Source organism: Labeo rohita, chromosome 10 (genome assembly GCF_022985175.1).
Source record: "Labeo rohita strain BAU-BD-2019 chromosome 10, IGBB_LRoh.1.0, whole genome shotgun sequence".
In the NCBI taxonomy this organism is placed as follows: Eukaryota; Metazoa; Chordata; class Actinopteri; order Cypriniformes; family Cyprinidae; genus Labeo; species Labeo rohita.
The window spans coordinates 10,506,935-10,533,192 of NC_066878.1; the positions used below are offsets into that span (position 1 = coordinate 10,506,935).

The 26,258-nt window shown below is 35.9% G+C and overlaps 1 protein-coding gene across 1 annotated transcript in view; it reads right to left on the minus strand.

Moving 5' to 3' along the window:
- grm5a (glutamate receptor, metabotropic 5a) overlaps positions 1–26,258 on the minus strand; it is a 32,504-nt gene that overhangs the window by 5,857 nt on the left and 389 nt on the right. Inside the window, exons 2-8 of the mRNA XM_051121143.1 lie at positions 24,397–25,385; positions 17,968–18,217; positions 8,533–8,768; positions 6,053–6,293; positions 5,670–5,844; positions 3,897–4,023; positions 806–1,745 (exon numbers count right to left, since the gene is read on the minus strand). Of these exons, the coding sequence (XP_050977100.1) occupies positions 806–1,745; positions 3,897–4,023; positions 5,670–5,844; positions 6,053–6,293; positions 8,533–8,768; positions 17,968–18,217; positions 24,397–25,075 (2,648 nt within the window). The 5' untranslated portion in view covers positions 25,076–25,385. The remainder of the gene's footprint in view (positions 1–805; positions 1,746–3,896; positions 4,024–5,669; positions 5,845–6,052; positions 6,294–8,532; positions 8,769–17,967; positions 18,218–24,396; positions 25,386–26,258) is intronic.

Genomic DNA, 26,258 nt, shown 5'->3' on the forward strand with positions numbered 1-26,258 from the left:
TGAAATATTTTTACTATTTAAAATAACTGTTTTCTATTTTAAAATCTAATTTATTCCTGTGATTTCAAAGCTGAATTTTTAGCATTACTTCAGTCACACGATTCTTCCGAAATTATTCTAATATTCAGATTTATTATTATTATTATTAAGTTGAAAACAGAGTAGAGTTTTATCAGGTTTCTTTGATGAATACAAAGTTCAGACAAACAGCATTTATCTGAAACAGAAATCTTTTATAACATTATAAATGTCTTTATTATCACTTTTGATCAATTTAATGCATCCTTGCTAAATAAAATTAATTTCTATAATTTCTTTCCCAATAAATTAATAAATACATACATACATAAACAAATAAATAATAAACAGCAAATCTGAATATTAAAATGATTTCTGAAGGACCATGTGACACTGAAGACTGGAGTAAAGATGCTGAAAATTTAGCTTTGATCACAGGAATAAATTACATTCTAAAATATATTCTAATAGAACACAGTTATTTTAAATATTTAAAAATGTTACTGTTTTTGCTGTACTTGAGATCAAATAAATGCAGACTTGGTGAGCAGAAGAGACTTCTTTAAAAAACATTAAAAATCTTGACTGGCAGTGTATTAAAAAAATAAATATTACATAAAAAATGTAAAATTTAGATGAAAAAAAATTAAAATGACTAACTATAAATAAAAACTAGATAAATTAGAAATGATTATTCAAATTAAAACTGAAAATGTTATTAAACTGAAAATAGTATTAAAATACAAAAATATAAATATTAATAAAATATCACTGGCCTCGTACTGACCTGACTGTGTCTGTGGCAGAGCCTCGTCGTCTGAACAGGTTAGCCAAGCTGCTAGACCGGCTAGCGGCCGAGGCAGCTTTCCCGTCACCCACGTGCATCCTCACAACAGTCGACGTGGTAAAAGCACTGCGCACGTTCCTCTCAGGTTTGGCCAACATGATGTAGACTTTGGGCACAAACATGCAGCACAGCGCAGTGGTGGCGCTGAGGCTAACGGAGAAACACATGGTGATTATCTTGTAGTTTGAACCGAAATAAATTGGCACGAAAGCCAGCCAGATAATGCAGGTGGTGTACATGGTGAACGCAATGTATTTGGCCTCGTTAAAATTGGCGGGGACGTTGCGGGTCTTAAAGGCGTAGAAGGTGCAGCTGAGGATGAGCAGCCCGTTGTAGCCCAACGGCGCCACCACTCCGAGCGTGGTGGTGTTGCAGATGAGGTGCACCTCGCGTATGGACGGATAGTCGTAGATCACTTGCGGAGGTTCCATGATGAAGAGAGCCACGATGATACCCAGCTGAATCAGGATCAGGATGAAGGCGATGACCAGCTGGGCACAGGCGCTCATGAAACGAGGCTTCTTGGTGCAGATCTTCTTTTTGCTGCCCGCAAGGATGCGAGCGATACGGTTGGTCTTGGTGACTAGGGCTGAGTAGCTCATGGCGGGCGAGAGCCCGATTCCCAACCTCTGAAGGTAACAGTAGGCCACGTGTGGTTTGGCGATGAGGCAGAACGTACACAGGTACCCCAAACAGATGCCAGCCAGGATGATGAAGCACAGCTCTCTGCTGGAGGACTTCACCACTGGCGTATCGTGGAACCTGATGAAGACTAAAGTGACGAAGATGGTGGCGAGCAGGCCGAGGCAGGCGAAGACCACGGCGGCGATTGGCTCAGGATCTCCCCATTGAAGGTACTGCACTGGGATTGGCTCACAGCCTGTGGGACATGGATTTGAAAAGACGTTAATGTAATTAGTAGGGCTGATTTAAAATAACACCCCGTCCCAGACCTGTATGTCATCGTACATTACATGCAGTTGACCATGTGACGAACATGATGGTGGACGATGGCTAACTGTGTGATATAGCCTATTAGAATGCAGTTATATGCCCCTAAAATAGAAGACATAAGGGCAAAAAATGTCACTGTATAGGTTTACATACATCTTACAGAATCTGCAAAATTTTAATAATTATACCAAAATAAGAGGGATCATATAAAATGCATGTTATTTTTTATTTAGTACTAACCTGAATAAGACATACACTCATATGCAACTATTACAGAAGGCTCAAACGCTCACTGATGTTCCAGAGGAAAAAAAAACGATGCATTAAGAGCCGGGGGTGAAAACTTTTGAACAGAATGAAGATGTGTACATTTTTCTTATTCTGCGTAAATATCATATTTTTTTAATTTAGTACTGCCCTTCAAAAGCTACAGAAGATACTTACATGTTTCCCAGAAGACAAAATAAGATACATTTATCCTCATGAGACCTGACGGATTTTTCTGAAGAACAGTGGGCAGTTTAACTGTTTAGGACAAACAAGGGACTCATGAACAACTATCAGCAAATATTAATTTGCAATTAATTAGATTAAAATCACTTGTTACTTTTAATTACTTGACAGCCCTAGAAATTAGACATTACTATGAGTTGTCCCTGGAACTTCAAATAACATGTTTCCACTTCAGTGGTTGCAATTAAACCGCATAAGGTATCTATGTGCAGTGCAAACATTATTTATCATAATGTAGCTAGTTGGTATAGCGCAGTGTCTGTGATTATTTAGAATCACTGATGTGTGACATTAGAAATCTTATGGAGAACATCCATCATGCAGATAACACAGTAAAACTGACGGCTGAACTACCATATGAAAAAAAAAAAGAAAATGTGCAAAAACAAATAAAACCATCCGTCCAACCAAGTGCCATGCATTATGCATTAGAGGCTCACAACAAGCGCTGATATATTTAGCATGTGCGATTTGCATCAGACAGTGAATGAGGATTTTGATATGGATAGCTTTTAATGAGGTTGGTCAGATGACACTAGAGGTTTGGTTTGTTTTTACAGGTCAGATTCGCAAACTAGCAACACCAAGAGCTACTCTGAAAAGTGATGGCCATGATTATCAAAGGCTTTTGTAAAAGTGCCTTTAGGGCAAGTGGGCGTACTCAGCAGCCATATTTGTAATGCCCCTGGGCAGCTATTTTTAGTCCTGCTCTGAAATCTCTGTAAATGTTTGTCCAAATTACACTCCAATAACATGTTTCAATCAGGAATAAAATATGATACAAGCTGCATCATAAGCTGTGCTTCTTAAGCAATAAAAACAGCATTTTTTTGCATTGCTGTTTATGCAGGGTCAGAAAGCTCTTGGATTTCATCAAAAATATCTTAATTTGTGTTCTGAAAATGAACAAAGGTCTTACAGGTTTGGAACGACATGACAGTGAGTAGTTAATGACGGAATATTCATTTCTGGGTGAACTATACTTTTAAATTTGGATGTTTTAACGGTCAGAACTTCAGCTGCCATAGTGAACATTTTAATTTCACCTATTTATATGTTTACACATACAGCATCTCTGAGTCTTTGTACAGTGCATTAATTCTGTAAACACTGGTATGAAATCCAAATACTGCTAAATTTAAAAAAAAGAATTGCAGGTACTCAAAATCAAAACCACCTGCTACTAAATGACAAAAACTGGCATTAAGGCTCTTGCATGAACAGCAGAGCGGCCTCGGCTCTCAGTAATGTACTACATGCTGAGAGACTGCTGCTTCAGGGCTTACGCTTGACAGCAATTCTGGAACATTCTGACGGAGACCCCCGCCAAGACCAAATCTCTGTTTTTGGCATTAAGTTGCCATGGTCCAGATTCTCAAATAACGCTCTAAGAGATAAATGGGTCTCCTATGTTATCCTGTGACCCAGATACTTATATCACACCCTGTTGTACGTGATGATAAGCTTATGTGGCTGGTCTGAGAAGTTTAGAATCACGTGTTGTGACTTCTGGATGAACTACAAGAAGAAATACATTTTGCTCTGAAGGTGGATGTAGAATCACCTGTGAGGTCATCTCTAGGCCAGGATCCAAGCTCACACATACGACATGTGTATTCATCAAACACAAACTCGTTTTCTTTACATGGAGTGCAGGTCCAGCAGCAGCTCACCTCACCCTTACGGATAACCTGAAGTGGTCAGAACAGAGAGGTCATGTTATATAAGTTATAGATTTCTGTAAAGAAAATGTTTGCTCTCCAAGCCGCCACCACAGTGCTAAAGTGTTGTGGGTGGTTGTGGTGCACTGCAATGCGGTTGCTACAGTATTCGAAGTGGTTTTTAGTGCATTGCTATGTGGCTACCAGTGTATTTTGAGTAGTTGCCATGTGGTTGCTAAGGCGCTGTGGGTGCCTAAATTTCCACCTCCAAGTTTATATGAAAATTTGCTTTGTAAATATGGCTCAGGATCTTGTATCAGTATGAGTTTACAGTGTTTTTTCATATTTGTGTATCATCTGCTAGGTTAAGTCCGATTGCTGCAGAAAACCAGAAACACAGTTTCCACCTCACAGCTGTGATTGCAACAAAGACGTAAAAGGTGTATATGTGTAGAGTAATTTACAACAGCTTCGAACGCGGCTCAAACAATCAGAATCAAAGACCGGAACTATCCATTTTATAATTAGTGGTTTAACATTTTTTCAAAAATGTATATATTATATATATTATTTCTTAATATATAATCTTAAAAATAAATACTACCATTCAAATGTATGGGGTCAGTTTTTTTTTTTAAATAAATGAATACTGTTTTTAGTAAGGATGCATTAAATTGATCAAAAGTGACAGTAAAAACATTTACATTACTAAAGATTTATATTACAAATAAATGCTGTTCTTTTGAATTTTCTATTCATTCAAGAAGTCTAAAAAATGTATCATTGTTTCCACAAAAATATTAACCAGCACAACTGTTTTCAACACTGATAATGATAAAAAAATGGATAATAGAAAAGCATACTAGAACGATTTCTGAAGGATCACGTGACACTGAAGACTGGAGTAATGGCTGCTGAAAATTCAGCTTTGCAATTTTAAATACAAAAATACAAAAATAAATGCATTTAAAATACAAAAGAAATTGAAAAATCATTTCACAATAATAGTTTTTTCAGTATTTTGGTCAAATAAATGCAGCCTTGGTGAACATAAGTTGCGTCTTTCAAAAACACACAAAAAAATCTTACCGTCCGAAAACGTTTGAATAGTAGTGTATAATAAATTAGTACGGAAGTATAAATTAGTACTAATTTATTAGTATTTTTTGAATAAAAAATAAAAAAGGTAATTATGACTTTTCTGTTCTGACTTGTTTTTAGAAAATGTGAGTTTACATCTCGCAACTTTTTTCAGAACTGCAAGATATAAGGTCAGAATTGCAGAATATAAACTCTGACTTCTGACTTCAAAACTGTTCAAAATTTCTGACTTCAAAATTATGTGTACAATCAAAATTGAGAGATATAAACTTATCTTTTTAAGAATTGTAGATATACGTAAACTCACAACTGCATGTACAGTTTTAAGTCGGAACTGCGAGACATCAACTTGCAAAAAAAAAAAATTAATTTTTAAACTCGCAATTCGCAAAGGAAAAAAGTCTGAATTACGAGATAGATTTTTTAACTTCTTATTTTCTTATTTTTATTTCTTATTTAATTTCTTATTTTTTAGTTTTTTATGGCTAAAACGGGCTACCATATATAAGCACATATATGTAAATGAAACACATTTCAAACTAAAACACATTTTCTCCTCAAAAGGCCTTTTTCACCTTTATTTGAGCTTTTTCACAGGGATCACTGCACACTGATCTGATGATGGCACTGCTGTTGGCCCAAATCTCCTCATCATCCATCTTCAGCCCACTGTTGTCCCAGCTGCCCACGTGGATGTAGCTATAGTCCTCCTCACTCATCTGTTTAAAGTTCATGATTTCATACCTAGGAAAACACATGCAAATGCACTGTTATGGGCGTGAAACGGTTAACCCAGCGTCATTCTTTTTTTTCTCACAAAGCCATTCAGTCTGAAGAAACATTTTTGAAAATCACAATAACATCAACGAGAGATTGTTTTCCTTCTCTTTAAAAGGAGTTTAGAGAAACATGCTGACTTGTGTGTGGAACAGAATATGAACGATTCCTACCTCCCCGCGGGGAGTCTCCGTTTTCATCAAACAGCACCACTTCTCCCGAGACACCGGTGAAGTTTGTCCTCATGAGGAATTCTAAGAGTTTACCTCCATCAATCGGCCGCATGGCTTCACATAGGCCTGCGTAGCCGGGACACAGAGATTTCTGCATGGCGTGCAGGCCGTAAGCCATTGAGTAGATGGCATTGATCACAAAGCCCATCTTCGTGTCCTGAGCGTACTGGTGTCGGAGTGACTCTTTCTCTATGAGAGGGTGTAGTGAAAACAAACAATGACATAATAATATATTGAGTTCTAAAGACACTTTTTGTATTATTCTATTCAGTGCTTCCATCTGCCACAGTAATGTCTGTATCTTCATTTGAGAGCTTTTCTCAGCATATGCTGATATTATGCAATTCTTTTGATAACATTTTCATTGATAGATTCATCATTGGATAGAAGACAAAATGAACAGATACACTTTATCTAAACAGACGAATAGATAAAGTAGTGGAAGGACAAATGGATGGCTAGATGAACGAATTATGAATACCTGAATGAACAGATAAATTGATGGAATGGAAGACGGAAGAAGATGATGGATGGATTGATGGATGGATGGATAAATGGATGGAATTAAAAATGGGGGACAGATGAATGGATGGATGGATGAATGGAATGAATGAAAGATGGAGAGATGGATGGAATGAATAAAAGACAGACAGATGGATGAATGAATGGATAAATGGATTAAATGAAAAATGCATGGAATGAAAGACGGATAGATGGATGGATGGATGGATGGATGGATGGAATGAAAGATGGAAGATTGATGGATGGAATAAATGAAAGATGGATAGATGGATGGATTGAAAGACAGGATGGATGGATGGATGGATGGAATGGAGAGATGGATGGAATTAATGAAAGATAAAATGAAAGACAGACAATTGGATGGATGGATGGTTGGATGATGGATAAAAAAAATGGATGGAATGAAAGACGGAGGGATGGATGGATGGATGGAATGAAAGACGCATGGAATGAAAGATGGATGGACGGATGGATGGATAATTATGGATGGAATCAAAGACGGAGATATGGATGGATGGAATGAAAGACAGAATAAAAGATGGATGGATGTAATGAAAGACGGATAGATGGATGGATGGAATTAATGAAAGATGGATAGATGGATGGAATGAAAGATGAAATGAAAGATGGAAGGATGGATGATGGAATGAAAGACAGAATGTAAGACGGATGGATGGATGGATGAAATGAAAGATGGATGTATGGACGGATGGATGGAATGAAAGACAGGTGAATGGATGGAATGAAAGACGGATGGATGGATGGGCAGATAAAGCAGTGAAAGGACAAATGCATGTATGATGGATGAACAGATTGACAGAAGGATGATGTATACATAATTGAACTATGAAAATTATGAAATGATGGATGGATGGAAAAATAGATAAATTAGTGGAAGAACAAACAGATAAATGGGTGGATGGGTGGATGATGAAGCAGTGAAAGGACAAATGGTTGTATGGATGAATAGATTGACAGATCGATGATGTATACATAAATTAATAGATCAAATTATGGAATGACGGATGAATGAAAGAATAGATGAAGTAGTGGAGGAACAAATTAATATATGGATGCGTGAAGGGAGGGGTGAATGGGTGACTGGATGGATGGATGGAAGATGAATAAATGAATGAATAGATGAATTGATGGAATGAAAGATTGATGTATAGATATGTGAACGTATGGACTGATGGACAGATGAAGTACTGGAAGACAAATTGATGTACAGATGGATGAATATATTGACAGATTTTTAGGTGATGTATACATGAATGAATAGATGAAGATGAAAAAATGCAATGAAAGACTGATGGATGGATGAAAAAGAGACAAAGTATTGGAAGGACAAATGTATATAAAGATGAACAGATCAACAGATTGATGGATGGATGATGTATAGATGAATGAACAGAATAGCTTAACTGATGAACTTACGGATTAATGGATAGATGGATGCATATTTGGATGGATAGATGATGGGTGGATGGATGGATGGATGAATGAATGAGTAAATACAACAGTGGAAGAACAAGTACATGTATGGATAGATGACTGAATGAATGAAGAACAGTTGAAAGAATAGATGAGCTGATGGATGGATGGATGGATGGAGAGATGAACACAAACAAAAGTACAGATGTATAAATTAATGGATGGATGGATGCACAGACAAAAGGATGGACATACATATTAGAGAGAAAAATGGATTGATGGATGGATGGATGGATGAATTGAGAAAAGGACAGATAGATGTATGGTTGGATGGATGAAGGTAGATAAATAGGATGGATTGATGGACAGATGAATGGACAGATGAATTAATAAAAAACAGACTTCCAAAAAAGTTTTCCCAAACTCATGTAAGCTGTGGTTGTGACATGGTCAGAGATCATGATCCACTCACTGGTGCAGGTCTTGTTGTATTTGGTGCTCTCTTGAGGATGTCCCTTCAGCCGGCACTGGAAGCGATGCTGCCAGAACTCAGTGAACCAGGGGTTGCGGAGGTTCGTGTCCGGCTGCAGGTTCAGGTAGTAGTCATCAAACCATGTGACGTAAGCAGACTGCAGCTTGATAGTGATTCCCCCAGCTGCCTCCCTCTGGAACCCATCAGTGACATCATAGCGGTCCGCCCAACCATCGCTGCAAAATGTACAAGAGACAAGTGAGTAATGAATGGCTTTTTTATAGAACAAACCCCCAGAGACAGTCAGGGAGCCTCCTGGTCCAAACTGACCCACATAACAGGCAAAGCCCAGTAGTTATGACCAGGTTACTCTATGAATTAGGTCTTGAGGACACAGCCGGCCAGTATTTCATAGGGACAACACTGTGACAGTCTCATAATAAACCTCTCTATGAGATATATGTGCTCCAAAGCTTGGCCATTAAGCATCAAAGGGATCTTTGGATGACAACTTAACTTCATTCAAACACACAAAAAAATAATCTACACTTTTCAGCGTCCACTCCATCTATATGTTCTCAAACACTTCCTAAACTCATACCGCTAAATGTTACACAACTCAGCAGTGTGTGGGAGGTATCATTTTTGTTCTCATGGTAGGTAAGGAGAGGCTTTCATAACTTGTCCTTGGAGGCGAAAGCAATGGGAGGGAAAGCATAGAGGAGCATGTTAGTAGCAGCTTGAATCATCTCATGGAAAAGAGCTGAACAGCTCAGTAAACCCACACACTGACCCCAGCAGGTCAGCCTCCCTCTGCCCACTGCTGCTGCAGGAAAACTTAAAAAAAAGACAACAAAAATGCCAAAGCAAAGGCGCCACTGCCATTACGAAGAAGTCTGACGGCATTTTACAGCACATTAAAACATACTGCAAAAGTATGACTGGGTGAATATCTGCTATGTGCATTTGATATACCAGCAAGTAGGACATTTCTTGCTTGTTCTTTGTGTTATGAGAGCACTAAAAGAGATATATTTTAACAGTACATCTTATTTAAACCTCAGCAGAGTAGTAGTTAGTGGTAGTTAACGCAGTAACTAATGTTAAATAATGGTACCTTATTACAAAGTATTACCTTTTGTAATTCAACCAGATGTACTCAGCTTTTCTAGATGTAGTGCGAATTAAAAAAAAAAAATGCTATGCTTTATATGCCAATGTTTTACAAAAAAAAAAACATTTGTCTGTGGGCAATTCACGTTTTGGAATCTAAACGAATCACAGTTTTAATCTGTTAACAATTAGCCCACAGAGGAATGACATAAACACGTTGATGTGGGAAGCTGCTGTATTAAGGAAAGAAAATATCAGATTTACACCAGCAAATTCTGCAAAGACGCTGCAAAGTGAAACTGGTGATTAAATTAGGGTACATTTTTATCCATCCCCAGCGGCGGGAGTCAGATCAGCCCTCATCAGCAATGGATCAGCTCTTGTGCACACTTCACTGATGAACATTTTGACAGACAATACAACAGAATACAATCGTGTACTCACACTTACTAGAGACAGATGGCTGGGCACAGTCTGCAAACTGCTCATTAGTAAATAATTGAAAGTCATTCAGTTGTGAAATGGAGGAGCCTGGACATCACTGTTTCCATGGCTGTCAATAGGCTGCTGAGAGTCGATGTTGACAAACAGCTTTTGGTAACAATTGTTTTTGTAAGGATCAGCTTGTATTGCAGTCTTATATACTGGAATAAACACCATTTATGTGTTTAAATGTAAACATGTTCCAAAATTATATAAAAATGGCCTTTTTTTGCTAATGTATATTTTACATAAATATATACTTTCCATATGTTTTGGTTACTTATTAGGGGCCAAGCACCAAAGGTGTTTCGGCACCTATTGTATCCGTTAGTTTTCTTCTTCTTCTTCTTCTTGTTCCGCTTTTGGAGTCTATGGCAGCCCATAGAACCCTTCGGGAAAGTTATAAAATTCGGCACACAAACAGATGACAGTCTCAATATTAACCATAGCAAATCCAGTCTCTAACTAAAACTCTCTAGTGCCACCAGTAGGTCAAATTTTCACTCATATTTATAATAACTTTGGAACCATGAGGTCTAGAAACCATGAGGTCTTTTCCCCTCTGATTCCTTGGTCATGCAGTCAATTGCATACCAAATTGACATTTCTACAGGTCAAGATATTTTGCCATTTTTCATTTTGCAAAAAATTTACTTTTTTGAACTCGTCCTAGACGGTTTATCCAATTTTCACCATAATTGCCTCAGATCATCTTCAGACAATGCTGGAAAAAAGTTATCAAAAGCTTTTTCATATAACAAAACGTTTTCGTAAAGTGTGTTAACGGATTTGACGAAATTTGCGTAAAAATGGTAATTGGTATGTATGTATTACTAAAAACATGACCTGAGGCCACATGAGTAGTTTTGGCAGAGCACCACCTACTGATCAAAAGATAAAAAATTTTTTACATTTTTGTTTATATTTTCTGAACAGTTTGACCAAAAATCATAAAAGTGATCTTGTTAGATTTGGAGTAGCATACCAAATTTTCTGTGTCAGCCATATTGAGCATGGACCATTTCAAAATTTGTAGTAAAATGCTGTATTTTCCAAATGCTTTAATGTATTGTTATGAATCTTATGAATATTTTAGAATAGCTTGTGAGAAAGTTCTGAAATTTGGCACACGGATAGCGGACAGTCTCATAATTAACCATACCAAATTTGGAGTCTCTATCTCAAACTCTATAGCGCCACCAACAGGACAAATTTACTCTCATGTTTCTGCTAATAAGTTCTGAACATCAAAACATCTACTTCTTCAAACTTGTCCTAGACAGTTTGCCTAATTTTTAACAAGATTGGCTCAGATCATCTTTAAAGCATTCTGGTCAAAACCTATCAAAAACTTTTTGATGTACCAAACCAATTTCGTAAATCGCGCTAATGAATTTGACGAACTTTGTGCAAAAAGGACATGAGCTATATCTCTGCAGTGCTTAAGTGGATACTGACTAAACTTGGTATGTGTTATAACAAGCATGACCTGAGGGCACATAAGTAGTTTCAGCACAGCACCACTTACTGGTCAAAAGATATAAAATATTGACATTTCTGCTTATAACTTCTGACTAGTTTGGGCAAAAATAATAAGATTGGTCTTGTTAGATTCGGAACGGCATGCCAAATCAAACAGTATCTAAATTATCCTATGTTGGCTTTTTTAGGCATCGGCCATTTTAAGTTTTGTAGTAAAATTCTGTATCAACATATGTCTTTAACAGTGGTCTCCAACACTGCTCCAGGAGAGCTACTATACTGCAGAGTTCAGCTTCAACCCTAAGTCAGAATACACAGAGTTCAGGGAGAGCAAGACAAGACGAGCGTTTGAGATTAAAAAGTGTTTAAATTGTATTTTTTAAATGAAAATACCCAATCGTTTCACTAGATAAGACCCTTCTTCCTCGGCTGGGATCGTTTACAACTGCATTTGGGATCGTTTGAAGCCATATTTAAACTGCATTTTGGAAGTTCAAAATCGGGGCACCATATCAGTCCATTATATGGAGAAAAATGCAGAAATGTTTTCCTCAAAAAACAATTTCTTTATGACTAAAGAAAGAAAGACATAAACATCTCGAATGACAAGGGGGTGAGTACATTATATGTGAATATTTGTTTTGGAAGTGGACTTCTCCTTTAAGTCTGCAGGAAGGCAGCTCTCCAGGAGCAGGGTTGGAGAACCCTGATCTTTACAGAGTAATTAAACACAGCAACTTAGTTCTTCATTTTACCTATGTTGTGCTTGGCCCCTTAATTGCTGCTTTAAGCTATATTATTTACTCCTATATTTGTTGACTATGTTTTAATGTTTAAATGTATTTTTATTATTTTGTGTATTTGTATTGTTTAAATTATATCTTAAAAAATGCATTTACCATAAATGTTTTAATATTGGTAAATTAATATTCATATTTAAAATATTTAATATTTAATGTAAATTCATTTTAATATTATATTGGGAATGTATTTTTCTGCCCCTTGAAGTATACTTTGTAAATTTTAAAAATGTAAACAAAAAAACTTTAATTAGAAGATTACAGTAGTTATAACACATTTAGTATATATTTTACAAATATTTTTGTCATAATAATCTGGTAATTTGAACCATTTTTTCAACGAATTAATGCTAAATAAAGCAAACATGCATACATGGTGTATTACACATTTGAATGAATCAGGAAGCAACCAATATACCAAAGAAACCTCATATAGTGTATTGAGACACTTTATCACTTTTGTAGCCACACAGAGATCAAGAAACTAGAACAGAGACACAGCGGCCACATTCTCATTGAACCAAAGAAAAAAAAAAAAACCCAAAACTCAACATTCGGCTACCCTCCCTGGAGATGGTGTCTGACACCTCATCAAACAAACACACACACACAAACTCGGTCATCCACTCATGCACATGCAAACACACCTCACCCACGCACACACACACACACACAAACACACACTGGCACCCCCATAAACATGGCATCTTCTCTCAGCACATCCAGGCTGTGTGGAATGCCCAGAGGCCCAGAATAAAGACCATGACACCATTTTCTGAAATAGATTCTCTTCAAATATTCAGAAACAACATAAATAAGCAAAATATAGGCCTCTACCACAGAGCAAATCAACCAGCCTGTTAAACCTCACCAAAACAATGATTTTCCAGATCCATGCAGTTTCATGTCATCTGGTTATAAAATTATTTAAAATAACTCTGTCATTAATTACTCACCCTCATGTCGTTCCAAACCTGTAAGACCTTCATTCATTTTGGGAACACAAATTAAAATATTTTTAATGAACATATTACATATTCTTGTAGCTTCATAAAATTAAGGTTGAACCACTGAAGTCGCATGGACTATTTTAAGAATGTCTTTACTACCTTTCTGGGCCTTGAACATTTCAGTTGCATTGCTGTCTATGCAGGGTCTGAAAACTCTCAGATTTCATTAAAAAAATATCTTAATTTGTTTTCCGTAGATGAACGGGTTTGGAACGACATGAGGGTGAGTAATTAATGACAAAATTTATATTTTGGGTGAACTATCCCTTTAAAAGGGATAATTAAAAAAATAATGTAGTTTGATTTAAAATTCAGTGGGCACTGGAAAAAATTCCCCTTTAAAAAATCATTTGAAGAGTGCACTTGGATATTTTTTTTGCTTTTGGATATTTGAATGGATTACATCAAAATTTAAAATCTCACAAAAATGTTTCTTTAAAGAAGAAGAGAGAAATGCTCACAGCTCATTCTTTAAAAAAAAAAACAGATGTTTTCTCTCAAACCTTTTAAAAATCCATTAGTGATTTTTATTTAATTTTAAAATGTAAAAATAATAATAATGAAAAGTTTATATGCTTTATCCATTAGTGTTGCACAAAATATATCTGTGGGTGTTCCACGTTTTGGAATCTGTGTATGAATCACAGTTTTAATCTGTTAACAATTAGCCCACGGAGGAATGACACATACACGTTTATGTGGGAAGCTGCTGTATTAAGGACAGAAAATAATATCAGATTTACGCCAACAAAGGCTATTTATTTGGCATATATTTCACAATATTTTGTTGAATAAAACCAGTTAATTTACATGTTACCATTTTTAGGTTATCATTAAAGGACAGATATTTTTATTTATTGTAAGCTCATCCATAAAGGTGAAGTGTGCACTTCTCCCAAACACTCCCAATAGCTCTGTAAATAAAACTGGGATAGGAGAAAGTATTTTAACTTTGAAAAAGTGACATACTTCACCTCTAAGAGTTTATACAATGATCATCGCGAACACCTAATTATCCAACCGAAGAGCTCCTGAACAGAAGCAGAAATTGGAGGGATTATTCTTAGTTTAATATCTCAAAGACATAATACATTATTTCAGTCTGTAATATCCATAAGCGATTTATTAATGGAACAGCCAGAACTGAATTGGGGGTGAAGCTAAAAATAGGTAATTTAGATGTCACACTCCAGGAGATTAAAAATGGGAATAATCATTTCTTACTTCATTTGACACTATGAATAGCACGTGCACATTTTTCAACATGTCGATGCCAAGTCAAATTCTTAAAATATTCTTCTCACACAATCTGTCATAAACAAATCTTTTTGTCAGTGACTACATGTGGAATTAGTAATCTTTCGCAAATAGCTGAAGCGTCTTTGATGGCTTTCTTAAATGGGAAGAGAACCTATTAGGTAATGTTGATGTGTGTAATAGTGTTTAAGACACCATCTGTACTTGTAAAATCAGATCCAGCATTACACAATTAGAACCTCTCAAGTCTTCATCAACAGACTTACTCAGGACGAGACATTATCATAACATGACTCAAGTGCCTGTCACTGAAATGAACATAAATCACATACCTTGTTTCAGCAGTGGATGACTGTGATGGTGATGATGATGATGATGTGATGGCAACATTTGTGGTGATAACAGAGAGAAAGATGAGCCTTGTTTCCATGTTTTGATCCATCTTGATTTAGTATCTCTCACACACACATACACACAAGCAAAGAGTTGCAGATGATGATCAACAGGCGTGGGTGGACATTCAAAAGATATCTTTGAAATATGTACAAAATTGGCTGATGGCGTGACCCTATCTCCGGAAAAAGCACTAAATGAAGACAAGATAACATGCAGTAATGAGATATATGATAACATGTCCCAATAGTGGGAAACTTTTTCCTCTGCAATTACAGTGAAATTTGTGAACTGGATATTGATGACTCTTTGGTATATGGAAGCCCGTTTCTGCCACTGAAAAGAAAAAGGTAATTGCGACTTTCTATCTCACAATTCTGACTATTTTTCTCGCAATTGCAAGTTCACATCTTGCAACTGCGAGATATAATTGTGAGATATAAACTCGCAATTACAAGTTTTAAAGTCAGAATTGCGAGACACAAACTTGCAATTCTGAGAAATAGTCAGAATGGCGAGATATAAACTCACAATTCTGACTTTTTTCTCACTTTTTTACTCAGAATTGCAGGTTTATATCTCGCAGTTCTGACTTTATAACTTGCAATTGCAAAACTGAATGAGATATTAGAATTGTGAGATAAGTCAGCATTGCAAGATGTAAACTCGCAATTGTGAGAAAAAAAGAATTGTGAGCTAAATAGTCTATATCTCTAAAGTCTATATCTTGCAATTCTGACTTTATAACACGCAACTGCAGAACTGAGAGATACAAATTGTGATATAAACTCACATTTGCGAAAAAAAAAGTCAAATTGGGAGTTTATCTTGCAATTAACTCAACAGTGAGTGTATATCATGCAATTCTGATTTTTTTTTCTCAGAATTTGTGAGTTTATATCATGCAATTCTGATTTTTTTTCTCAGAATTTGTGAGTTTATATCATGCAATTCTGATTTTTTTTTCTCAGAATTTGTGAGTTTATATCATGCAATTCTGATTTTTTTTTCTCAGATCTGCGAGTTTATATCTTGCAATTCTGATTTCATAACACGCAATTGCAGAATTGTTAGATACATCATAATTGCGAGATATAACCTTGGGAGAAAAAAGTCACATTGGGAGTTTATATTGCAATTCTGAGGAAAAAAACAGTATTGCAATTTTGTAACATGCAATTCTTAGAAAAAAAAGTCAGAATTGTGAGATGTAAACTCACAACTGCGAAAAAAAAAAAAAACAGAATTGTGAGATAAAAAAAGTAGCAACCAGTGTTGCCAGATTGGGCAGTTTTGAATTTGATTGTGCTGGTAATAATTTTCTTGGGAGGGAGGACAAAATTTGGGCTGATTTGTTGACTTTCTCCTGTGGGTTAAATGTTTGAAATATTGCATAAATTACATTTGACTGAAATGCTTGTACTGAAACATTTTGCATTCTACCTGTGAAAAAACTGTGCAAGATGTTAAGTTTTGTGATGGCCACTGGTAGGAAGCCTTTTAGCTGTGTTTATGATCAATCTGCACAAAGGTGATTGTAAAATATACATTTTAGGTATGGAAATGAAATATTTTGAGTTTTGATATGGGATATGGTCATTGCACATTGCACATTTTATTGCAAACTACAATTGGGTACCCTATTCAACTCCGAAATCAGACTACAGTTTAATTAATCAAAATTTAAACTAATTATCTGGGTCTATTTGCCTTTTATCATTTAAACGGTCCAGATATATCACTGAAAGCTGCTGGACTTGAATTAGTTTTGACTGTGCAACGTTCTGTATTATGTTCTACAAAGTACTTCACGAAAAACTTCCTCTAATACTGTGTGAAATTAAAGTGTGGCATGAAGGTAAGTGCATTATTATTGTTTTTATTTTTTTATTCTCTGATTATTGTACAGTATGTATCAATGAATGACAGTTTGACTGTGTGCATGAACGAGTGTGAAATACCTGCTAATTATGTTGCTTTTCCTTATATTACTTATATTGGGCACTTTTTCCATTTAAACTGACTTATTCTGACCGTTGACATTGATGCATTTTTTCGTGGCTATTGCATAATTTCTTGGTTGCTTGGTTTTGACAATTTGTCTGCTTGCACAGGCTATTTTAACCATATTTGGTCTTTAATGTATTTGCCCTGATTTGATCCATTTACCTGGGAAATTTATCTATATTTACAATATTTTGTCATCTTTATTTTGTTTTAAGGACTTCTTATCAACCTTGATTGTAGAGTAATAACATTCTATCACATTATTTTGGGCAGGTTTTTGTTAGCTTTTGGGCTGGAAATCATCTATTCAATCTGGCAACACTAGTACCAATTATCATTTGCGAGAAGAAAGTTTGTGAGTTTATATCACATAATTCGGACTTTTTTATAACACGCAATTGTGTTATTAAGTCAGAATTGTGAGAACATATCAGTCTTTTTTCCCCTCATAATTGGACTTGCAATTTAGAATTGAGAAATATAAACTTGCATTTGTGAGAACGCTTTTTTATTGCGAGTTTGAAAAACAAAAAGAATTGTGAGATAAAAAGTCGCAATAACCTTTTTTACTTATTTATACTCTTGAGAAATAGTCACTGGAGTAAAACATGAGGCAACTACCCTCAGTCTCCTCTCCAATATTTCTCAAGTATGCTACTTAGTTTTTTTTTTTTTTCCTGTAGCAGTAAGTGTTATAGATGTACAGTAAGCTTTTCTAATACACCACCTACACTTTGAGGAAAAACAAGATTTGTTTTCTGAATCTGCCAAGAGTGCTTGCCACAGCTCACAGGCACAATTTCAGGAGTGTTTTCTTGCCATTGCTTTGATAAGAAATGTCTGCCAAAAATATAAATTCATGTGCATGGAGTACGTTTTGGGTTACTCACCTGCCAACCAACAGAAACTCTCCAACTAGGCGGCGACGTCTCATAGCCATGAGGATGCCACGTACGGTCATGCCCTCGCAGAAACATGCCACCACCCGAGCTTTGGGCAGATGACTCCTGAGTTTATCGAGAAGACGGTCAAAACTCTGTTCTCCAGCATTGCTGTAGATCTTGTCAGAGTGGGCGATACAGATGCCCTCCTTTGCCGCCATGTCTTTGAAGGCCTCCATTCCACTCTCACCATAGTTCCCTGAAGATTGAGAGATTGAATGATTTTTAGGCTTGAAACATGTTCAAAATAGTGCAAAGTCACATGACTTTTTGATGCGCATTGAGGAATTTATTCAGCAAAAGCATTTCAATCTCCTACTCGCATGAACCTGTTTTCGTCAAAAACCTCCTCAAGTGAATTTTTTTTTTTTTAATGTGATTTAAGGGAATTTATTTTCAAAATCTGGCATTTCCATCACTTATTTCTGATGTGATGCGTACGCGCATAAAAAGAGGTTGATGGAAACAGCTATTAAAAGAGTTGTAGGTGCTACACACAAGTTAAGCACAACTTTCCCACATTTTATTCTCATTATTAGCTCTTCTGGTCTTGACACATAAAATCTATTCTACTTCCTTATTATTACCATGACTTGACTGGGTGAGCCAGTGGAGGAAGTATTAAAGCATTCAGTATAGTAGGTTGAACCCTAATTTCCAGCGATCGTAGAAAATTTTACTTTCTCACAAAACTGTTAAACTGAAATTATTGTAAATTGAGATGTCATATTTACAGCACAGTCTCCGAAAATGTCATTTATATTCTATAAAAGTGTCCATGTTCTGTGCTTTGTTTCCTGGATATATTCAGTAAGAAATAAAAATAGAGTTCACTTTTTCATGCTCAGAAAAACTAATGAAAAACAGGCCACGGCGCCCCTCTTTCATAAAGCGTCAGGGGTAAACTCCCCCAATTTACATAAAAATCAGGTCACCTACTTTTGTGTGAGGAATGTTCCCAGTCTTCACACATTTTATGAGGTGCGAATTTGACACAATTGCAAAGATGGCTTGATAAAGAGCAAACATGCAGCTTCGTTTCACCCGAATAAATCGACTTTTACCGGTTCTGCCGAATCAATGCAAAAACATCTTAATTAAACCCGAGATTATGAGTTCTGAGATTATGAGGGGTAAAACAACATTCACAAGATCATTCAAGTAAAGGAGCTAAAAAAAAAAAAAACAACGGCAGTCTGGTAACCCAAAGGTTGCAGGTTAAAATCTGGTAGGGGTCACACGTGAACCATAAGGATTACCATCACGTCCCAGAGGAAAACACTTAACCCCAGATTGCTATTAGCATTCCAGTGGGTAAACTGTGTCTGCAAAGTGAGAAATGTCCATTGCTGTTCATCCGGACATGAGAGATTTGAGGAACCATATGGAGAAAATATGGATGGATTTTGTAAAAATGCAGCAGATTTTTTCATGTCCCCATCACGTTTCAATACATCAATAATAGGGCTGCAACGATTCTTCGATTCTATTCAAGTATTAGATTTTAAAAAAATACTTGATTGCATTTTGCCCCGTTGAGTAATCGGCAAAATACCGGAAGTGGCGTATTCCACATTTACCCATTTAAAAATCATAATAAAGCATAATACTATTGTGAATTCAAAACGCTACGATTCAGTTAAATGAATATATCTGTTGCTGTTTTAATATATGGACTTATTACCATTTACATACATGTAGGTTAAGTACGTGCGTCTCAGAGTGGCTTCGTTCACAGTAAAAGCTGCTACACAAACTGTTTTCATTTACATCTGTGGAGTGTCTCAAACTCCATCTCTGCATGTTGTTGTGAGTTTGGGTTTATTATAGCGTTCATCTGGGAACGCAACATGCGCTATTTCAACATACTTGTAAGGTAAATCATTTTCAAGAATGATGTATTCAAGAAATTACAGTGGCTGTAGCCTTTCTTCATAAAGAAATGGCCAAATATTAAATATTAAGTGAACATTTGAATTAAAGTCAATGTTAAACAAGGATTAGATCGCAAGTAAAGTGTAAAAACAATCGCCATGCCCTTGGCGTCCTCTGCAGGCATTTGATATAATCTGCGTAATGTTTATTAGCTCTATTGTTTATAATGCATGATGCATTTTAACTGTTTTGTTCAATAAAACCATATGATTACTTGCTTTTGATAATTTATTTGAACTAATTATTATTGCCTCATTACTATTTTATATGTATTTAGTAGGTCTATTTGTACTACTACAAAAAAAAATATTATTATATATATAATCATCAGAATAATTGCCAGATTACTTGATTACCAAAACAATCGTTAGTGACAGCCCTAATTAATAATGTATTCTACTGCTGTTCAAAAGCTTGGGGTCAGTAAGATTTTTAAATAGAAATTAACCATTTTATTCAGCAATTATGCATTAAATTGATCAAAAGTGATAGTAAACACAATTATCATGCTACAAAAATATGTTTTCACACTTTCTGTTTATCAGTGAATCATGGTTTTCACAAAACAATTAAGCAACAAATTTTTTTAACATTCATAATAAGAAGAAATGCTTTTTGAGAAGCAAATCAGTTTATTATAATGATTTCTGAAGGATCATGTGACACTGAAAAGTAAAGTGATGGTGCTGAAAATTCAGCTATGCCATCGCAGGAATAAATTACATCCTAAAATGTATTAAAATAGAAAACATTTACGTTCAATTGTAATAAAATGTCACACTATCACTGTTTTTACTGTATTTTTAATCAAACAAATGGAGCCCTGGTAAGTATAAGAAATTTTAGCAAACCCCAAACTAGTGTCCAAATAATAGATTTTATATTAAATATTATTGTAACACTTTAACTACTTTTAAATATTATTATTTTGTAATCCATTAACTAACATATGCAAATCAATGACATCACCTCCACTGATCATTTTTCTAATCACTTTTGATAGAAAAACAAAAAATCTGATGGATTCTGTGATGTTTTGTGCTAGAACATCCTGAACTGTTTGCTAAAATTACTGAAATTAGTATGATTATATCAAAATTATAATAAAAAAGTAATGAGAAAAAGAAACAAAATGCATTTACTGAGCAATATTTACTATATTTAGCATCCTATTTAGTGTTGCCATTGTGTAATTAATCAAGGAATAATTAATAAAACGTAAAACCACAGAGCATAACCTATGCACAACTTGACTTGACTATCAAATACGTTTCATTCTTCATCTCTGTGAAGTCTTAGATTTGAGAAGTGTACTTCCAAATGCGCATGACTTCATCTCTAATCTCTCTCCTTAGGGAAGATCTTCTTCAAATCTTTCACTCCATTCCTCTGTGCCAGTTCGGTGAATTAATTCCCTCGCTGCGCTCAAACTTCACTAGAACCTTCTGTCTCAGATAAAAATGGATATATAATTAAAAAAATAGAGTTACATAATATTTCACAGGCTTTCCATCGATAAAGGGCAGAAAACAAGTGGTACTGCAAGAAGAAATAACAAATATGGGTAAAATGACCTCTGCACACAATAACGGGGATATTTTAATGACCTCAACTTTCCCTTTCCCTCCTACAGAGAAACAGACGCTGCAGAAGCGACAAGTCTTTAAACAGTGCATTCACTCAAACAGGAAAATTCATTAAACGCCCACAGACGCTGAAAACGGAGCTTAAGATGTAAATGATCATGATCGCCTTTCAGTTAATGATTTCTGTTTGTTCTATGGTCTGTCACGAGGCCAAAAAAGGCCAAAACAAAAGCGCAACAGCAACACAATACATGAGCGTGTATATTAGCGCTGGATGCAAAGCATCATGGGGGTGTTTTCAAACATCAAAGACACATTTGAACATGATGAAACAATAGATAGAACAAATCTGCAGAAAGGTATGATGCTGCTTGACACATCATCTGAATGGCCTTAGTTTGAAAGGAAACTTTTGCATTTCAATACCTCCAATAAAATACATTTACACAGTAAATCTGACCATTATACACACAGCTTTCATTAACATATGTCTTTACTCATATCACTGGCTATTTTTATATTAAACTAGGCACAAACACCTGTTCTCCATTGGTGTTCAGCATGTTGATTGACAAGCTTGTTAAACACAAGTCAAATCAAATGTGCCTACAAACATTTGGTCTACGTTATCAGTAGAGCTCACAAATGAGCCCACAAATTGCAAACGTCAAAGTATGATATAATACTAATGGAGCTACAGAATATGCAAGCAAATGAATCAACATTAGGGAGTATTTCACAGCTCCTTGTTCTGTATGTGGGTGAAACCTGGGGTGGGCTCCATATTTAACTACCTGCTGGCAATTAACACCTGTCTGTGAAGTCATCAATCTTCTAGCCAAACCGCTTGAGTTTGTAATATGCAGTAAACTATGCATCAGGGTTAATATTTAATAGATAGTAGTTCTTCTATTAACTATAAGCTAAACCGCTTGAGTTTGTAATATATAGAAAACATAGGGTTAATATTTAATAGTTAGTAGTTTATTAACTAGAAGCTAAAAATACATTGCACAGGTCAAAATTACTGATTTTTCTTTTATGCCAAAAATCATTAGGATATAAAGTAAAGATCATGTTCCATTAAGATATTTTGTAAATGTCCTACCATAAATATATCAAAACTTAATTTATGATTAGTAATATGCATTGACAACTTTCAAGGCGATTTTCTCAATATTTTTGATTTTTATATTTATAATATATACTGCCTGAGCTTGTAATATCAATAAATGATCCGTGGTAATACTCAGTAGTTAATAGTTAACTAAAACTAAAACCATAAAAAACATATTTGTCAGTTAATATAAAATAAAAGTTATCTGAAAAAAGTAAAATCTATTTAGAATATATATAAGAAACTTCTTATATTTTCAGCTAATTGCCAAGGCAGTAAGTTTAACTTGATGTAGTAAAATAACTAAAAGCAAAACTGAAATAAAAATTAATAATAAATTTTAAAAAAGTAATTAACAATATATTTATTATTAAAAAATAAATCACTACAACTTAAAGGAAAAAAAGGGAAAATAAAAACTAATTTATAATAAGAACTATAATAGTATCTCAGTCAATGGTACTAACACTGCTATAAACATTCATGACATAAATCACATTTTATTTTAAGGTACAATTTTCACTCTTAACTAACTATTAACTACAAACTACTCATTTGCTGCTTATTATTAGTTAGAAAGGTAGTTGTTCAATTTAGGTATGGTAGGATTAAGAGATCAAAAATATGGTCAGAATAAGCACATTAATATGTGCTTTTCAAGCACTAATTACCAGCTAATATGCTAATAATATGCATGCTAGTTAATAGTGAGAGCTGAGCTGTGTTTCTCAAAAGCATAGTTAGCTAAAGTTTGGAATATACTACACAACTTTTAAAACCTGAATAGATTTTTAAAACACTGGGCATCATACATTTACCAACTTTGTAAATAGTGGCAAAACCTGCCATCATACACTACATGACTGAGGATCATACACTAGCAGAGTTTCAAGTTGTTCTGTTCACAACAAACTCACACAGAAACGTGCACCTTGTTGCTAGGAGACGCGTGAGGAATGAAAACAATATGTGACCCTGGACCACAAAACCAGTCATAAGTAGCACAGGTATATTTGTAGCAACAGCCAATAATACATTGTATGGGTCAAAATTTTTCTTTTATGCCAAAAATCATTAGGATATTAAGTAAAGATCATGTTCCATGAAGATATTTTGTAAAAACAGTGTATTCCAGGATTAAGCTGATCCTAGAGACCATTGATTAATTTAGGGTTACGATGCTTTTGGGAAATGCAGTCCTTAAATTAAAGTGTTCCCAAAGTTTGACTTAATGCAATTCAAATGGTGCTAAATCTTTTGTAACCAACTATAATTTAATTAAAAAGTACATAAAAATGATTAGCAGATGCCTGGATCTTGACTACACGTTGCGCATGCTGCATCAGAGACATAAACTCTTTATGAGGACTCCTTAAAAGATGTGACATTTCCCTCTATGAATAATAAAGAGTTTTCGCTGTTTAGGCCAAGATAAAGGTGAACCGCAACAGACAGAGTGATACATTATCACCTAATAAAATCCCTCTGGAAAATCTCTCACTTTGAGAACGTGGAAGATTTAACACTTTAAATAATAGTGTTACGTGCTAGTGGAGAGCTTTCTCACCGGAAGACTTTTGTGAAGTACTAATGCGAGGAAGAAATTAAACCTCCAGAACTAAAATATGAATACGCTCAAGAGTTTCAGGGCAGATTTAAGAAGCGTCTCTTTTCGAACTGTGGAAAATCTCATAATAACCATAAAGAAAAATGCTTCCCGAAGGGGAAAGGATCACATACCTTCAGTGTGAATAGCAGATACATAGGTCCAGTTGTATCTTTTGACGATGTCCACCATTGCTCTGGCCTGTTGGGCGTCGGAGGGCACAACTCTCATAAAGTACTTGTACAAAGACTTATCGCTGAGATCCATACTGGTTGCCGAATACGCAATCTGGGGAATGTTGAAGAGCTGAAGGAGATTCTGAACTTGGATGGCCACAGAGCTGGATCCAGGTCCGATGAGCCCCACAATGGGCTTCTTCCCTTGCATAGGTGTCCCTCCACCTTCGGTTGAACACTTAGACATGCCTTCTTCCTCCTCGGCTGAGACTAGAGTGTCACGGATGAACTCGATGCTCTGCTCCAGAGCCACCGCCGAATGCCAGCAGGAGTCTCTGATCTCGCAGCCCAGCGTGATGTTGGGTAGGATGTGTGGGTCCGCGTTGATGCGGTCCAGGGTGTGCATCATGGCCTCCACCCGCTGGATGCCATACTGCTCGCGTACAGCTCCGCACTTGCGCTCGTGAACCTTGTCGGCCGGCGGCTGATGATGGACGGAGAAGAGAGCCCCGATGATGATGTCTCCGGGAATGTGTGCCAAAACCCGTCGCTCGCTGGCTTGGGCCTTCGCTAAAATGTTTGTAGGACCCAATCTGTCTCCAAGCAGAACAAACACCAGCAAATGTAAAATCCCCATCTCCTCTGCCCTCTCAGATCAGAGTGTCAAATACCAGTAGATCCCTCAGGGCATCTGAAAGAGTCACAAGAAGCAGAAATCTTCAGAACAATATCCCTGGAGATCATCAACCTCCCACTGAATCACAGAGGTGCATATTTGTGAGAGTCGTGATAAGGATGAGCTGTCGCCAGGGCAACGTCTTATTCTAAAGTGTGAGGATTTTTCAGCCTTCCTTTAAATATCTCGAGATCAGGAGGAAAACAAAGTTGAAACGCACATGAAGAAGTTCTGGCGGATCTCAGTAATGAGGGGCATCATTAACAATGACCTGTTAGAAACAAAAGCACGTAAATTTTAAAATATGTATCGATTCAGATTCATGCATTCATTCAGAATCAAAACCTCATTTTCCACAACACCGAGACCCAGAACATAATGATCTTATGCAGATTTGCAGCCAATGAATATTTATATTGCCTCTTTAACCTCTTTTCATTACTGTAAATGAATTATTTAAAAGAAGTTCCACAGTTTAGAGAGATAAATACAGAATCCCCCAGAATGATTTAGGTTATCTACAAGTGAGCCATTAAATCATAAAACTTGTACTGTTTTCTTCAGTTTACAGGGTCTGAGGGCTATATCTCATCATTTCACTTACCATATGTCATGTCAAGAAAGCACTGGAGAGGGATTTGAGGACTGTTTTTGATGTCTAACCACAATTTATAGTACTTTTTGTTGCAACAGACTGATAGAAAGCCACTGTTGAACACAGAACCCCATGTATACTTAATAAGATTGATCTTTTATACTTAGCTGTGCTCAAAAAGCAGACACTATTCATGTTTTTCTATTGATAGGTTGACTGAATTCTGCGATGAATTTTTAAACAGCAGGACTGTATGTTTTCAGTTTCCAGACTCAAAATTGTTGGACAAACTTATAAAGTGCATTCTGTTCAAATGGATTCGTGACAAACCACCAACAGTTAACAGCACAGAGAAATACATACTGCATAAACAGCTTGCTCTGTGTTTCTTTTCTTTTTTTTGTAATGTCACCTTATCTATGTGATTAATTTAAACAAGACGTTAGAGAAATTAGGTACTTTATTAACTGAAAAACGTGGTAAACATAAAAGTTACATGATCCAAGAAGCATTTGCTGCCTGCGCTCTCCGTGGTGCTGAAATACAGTC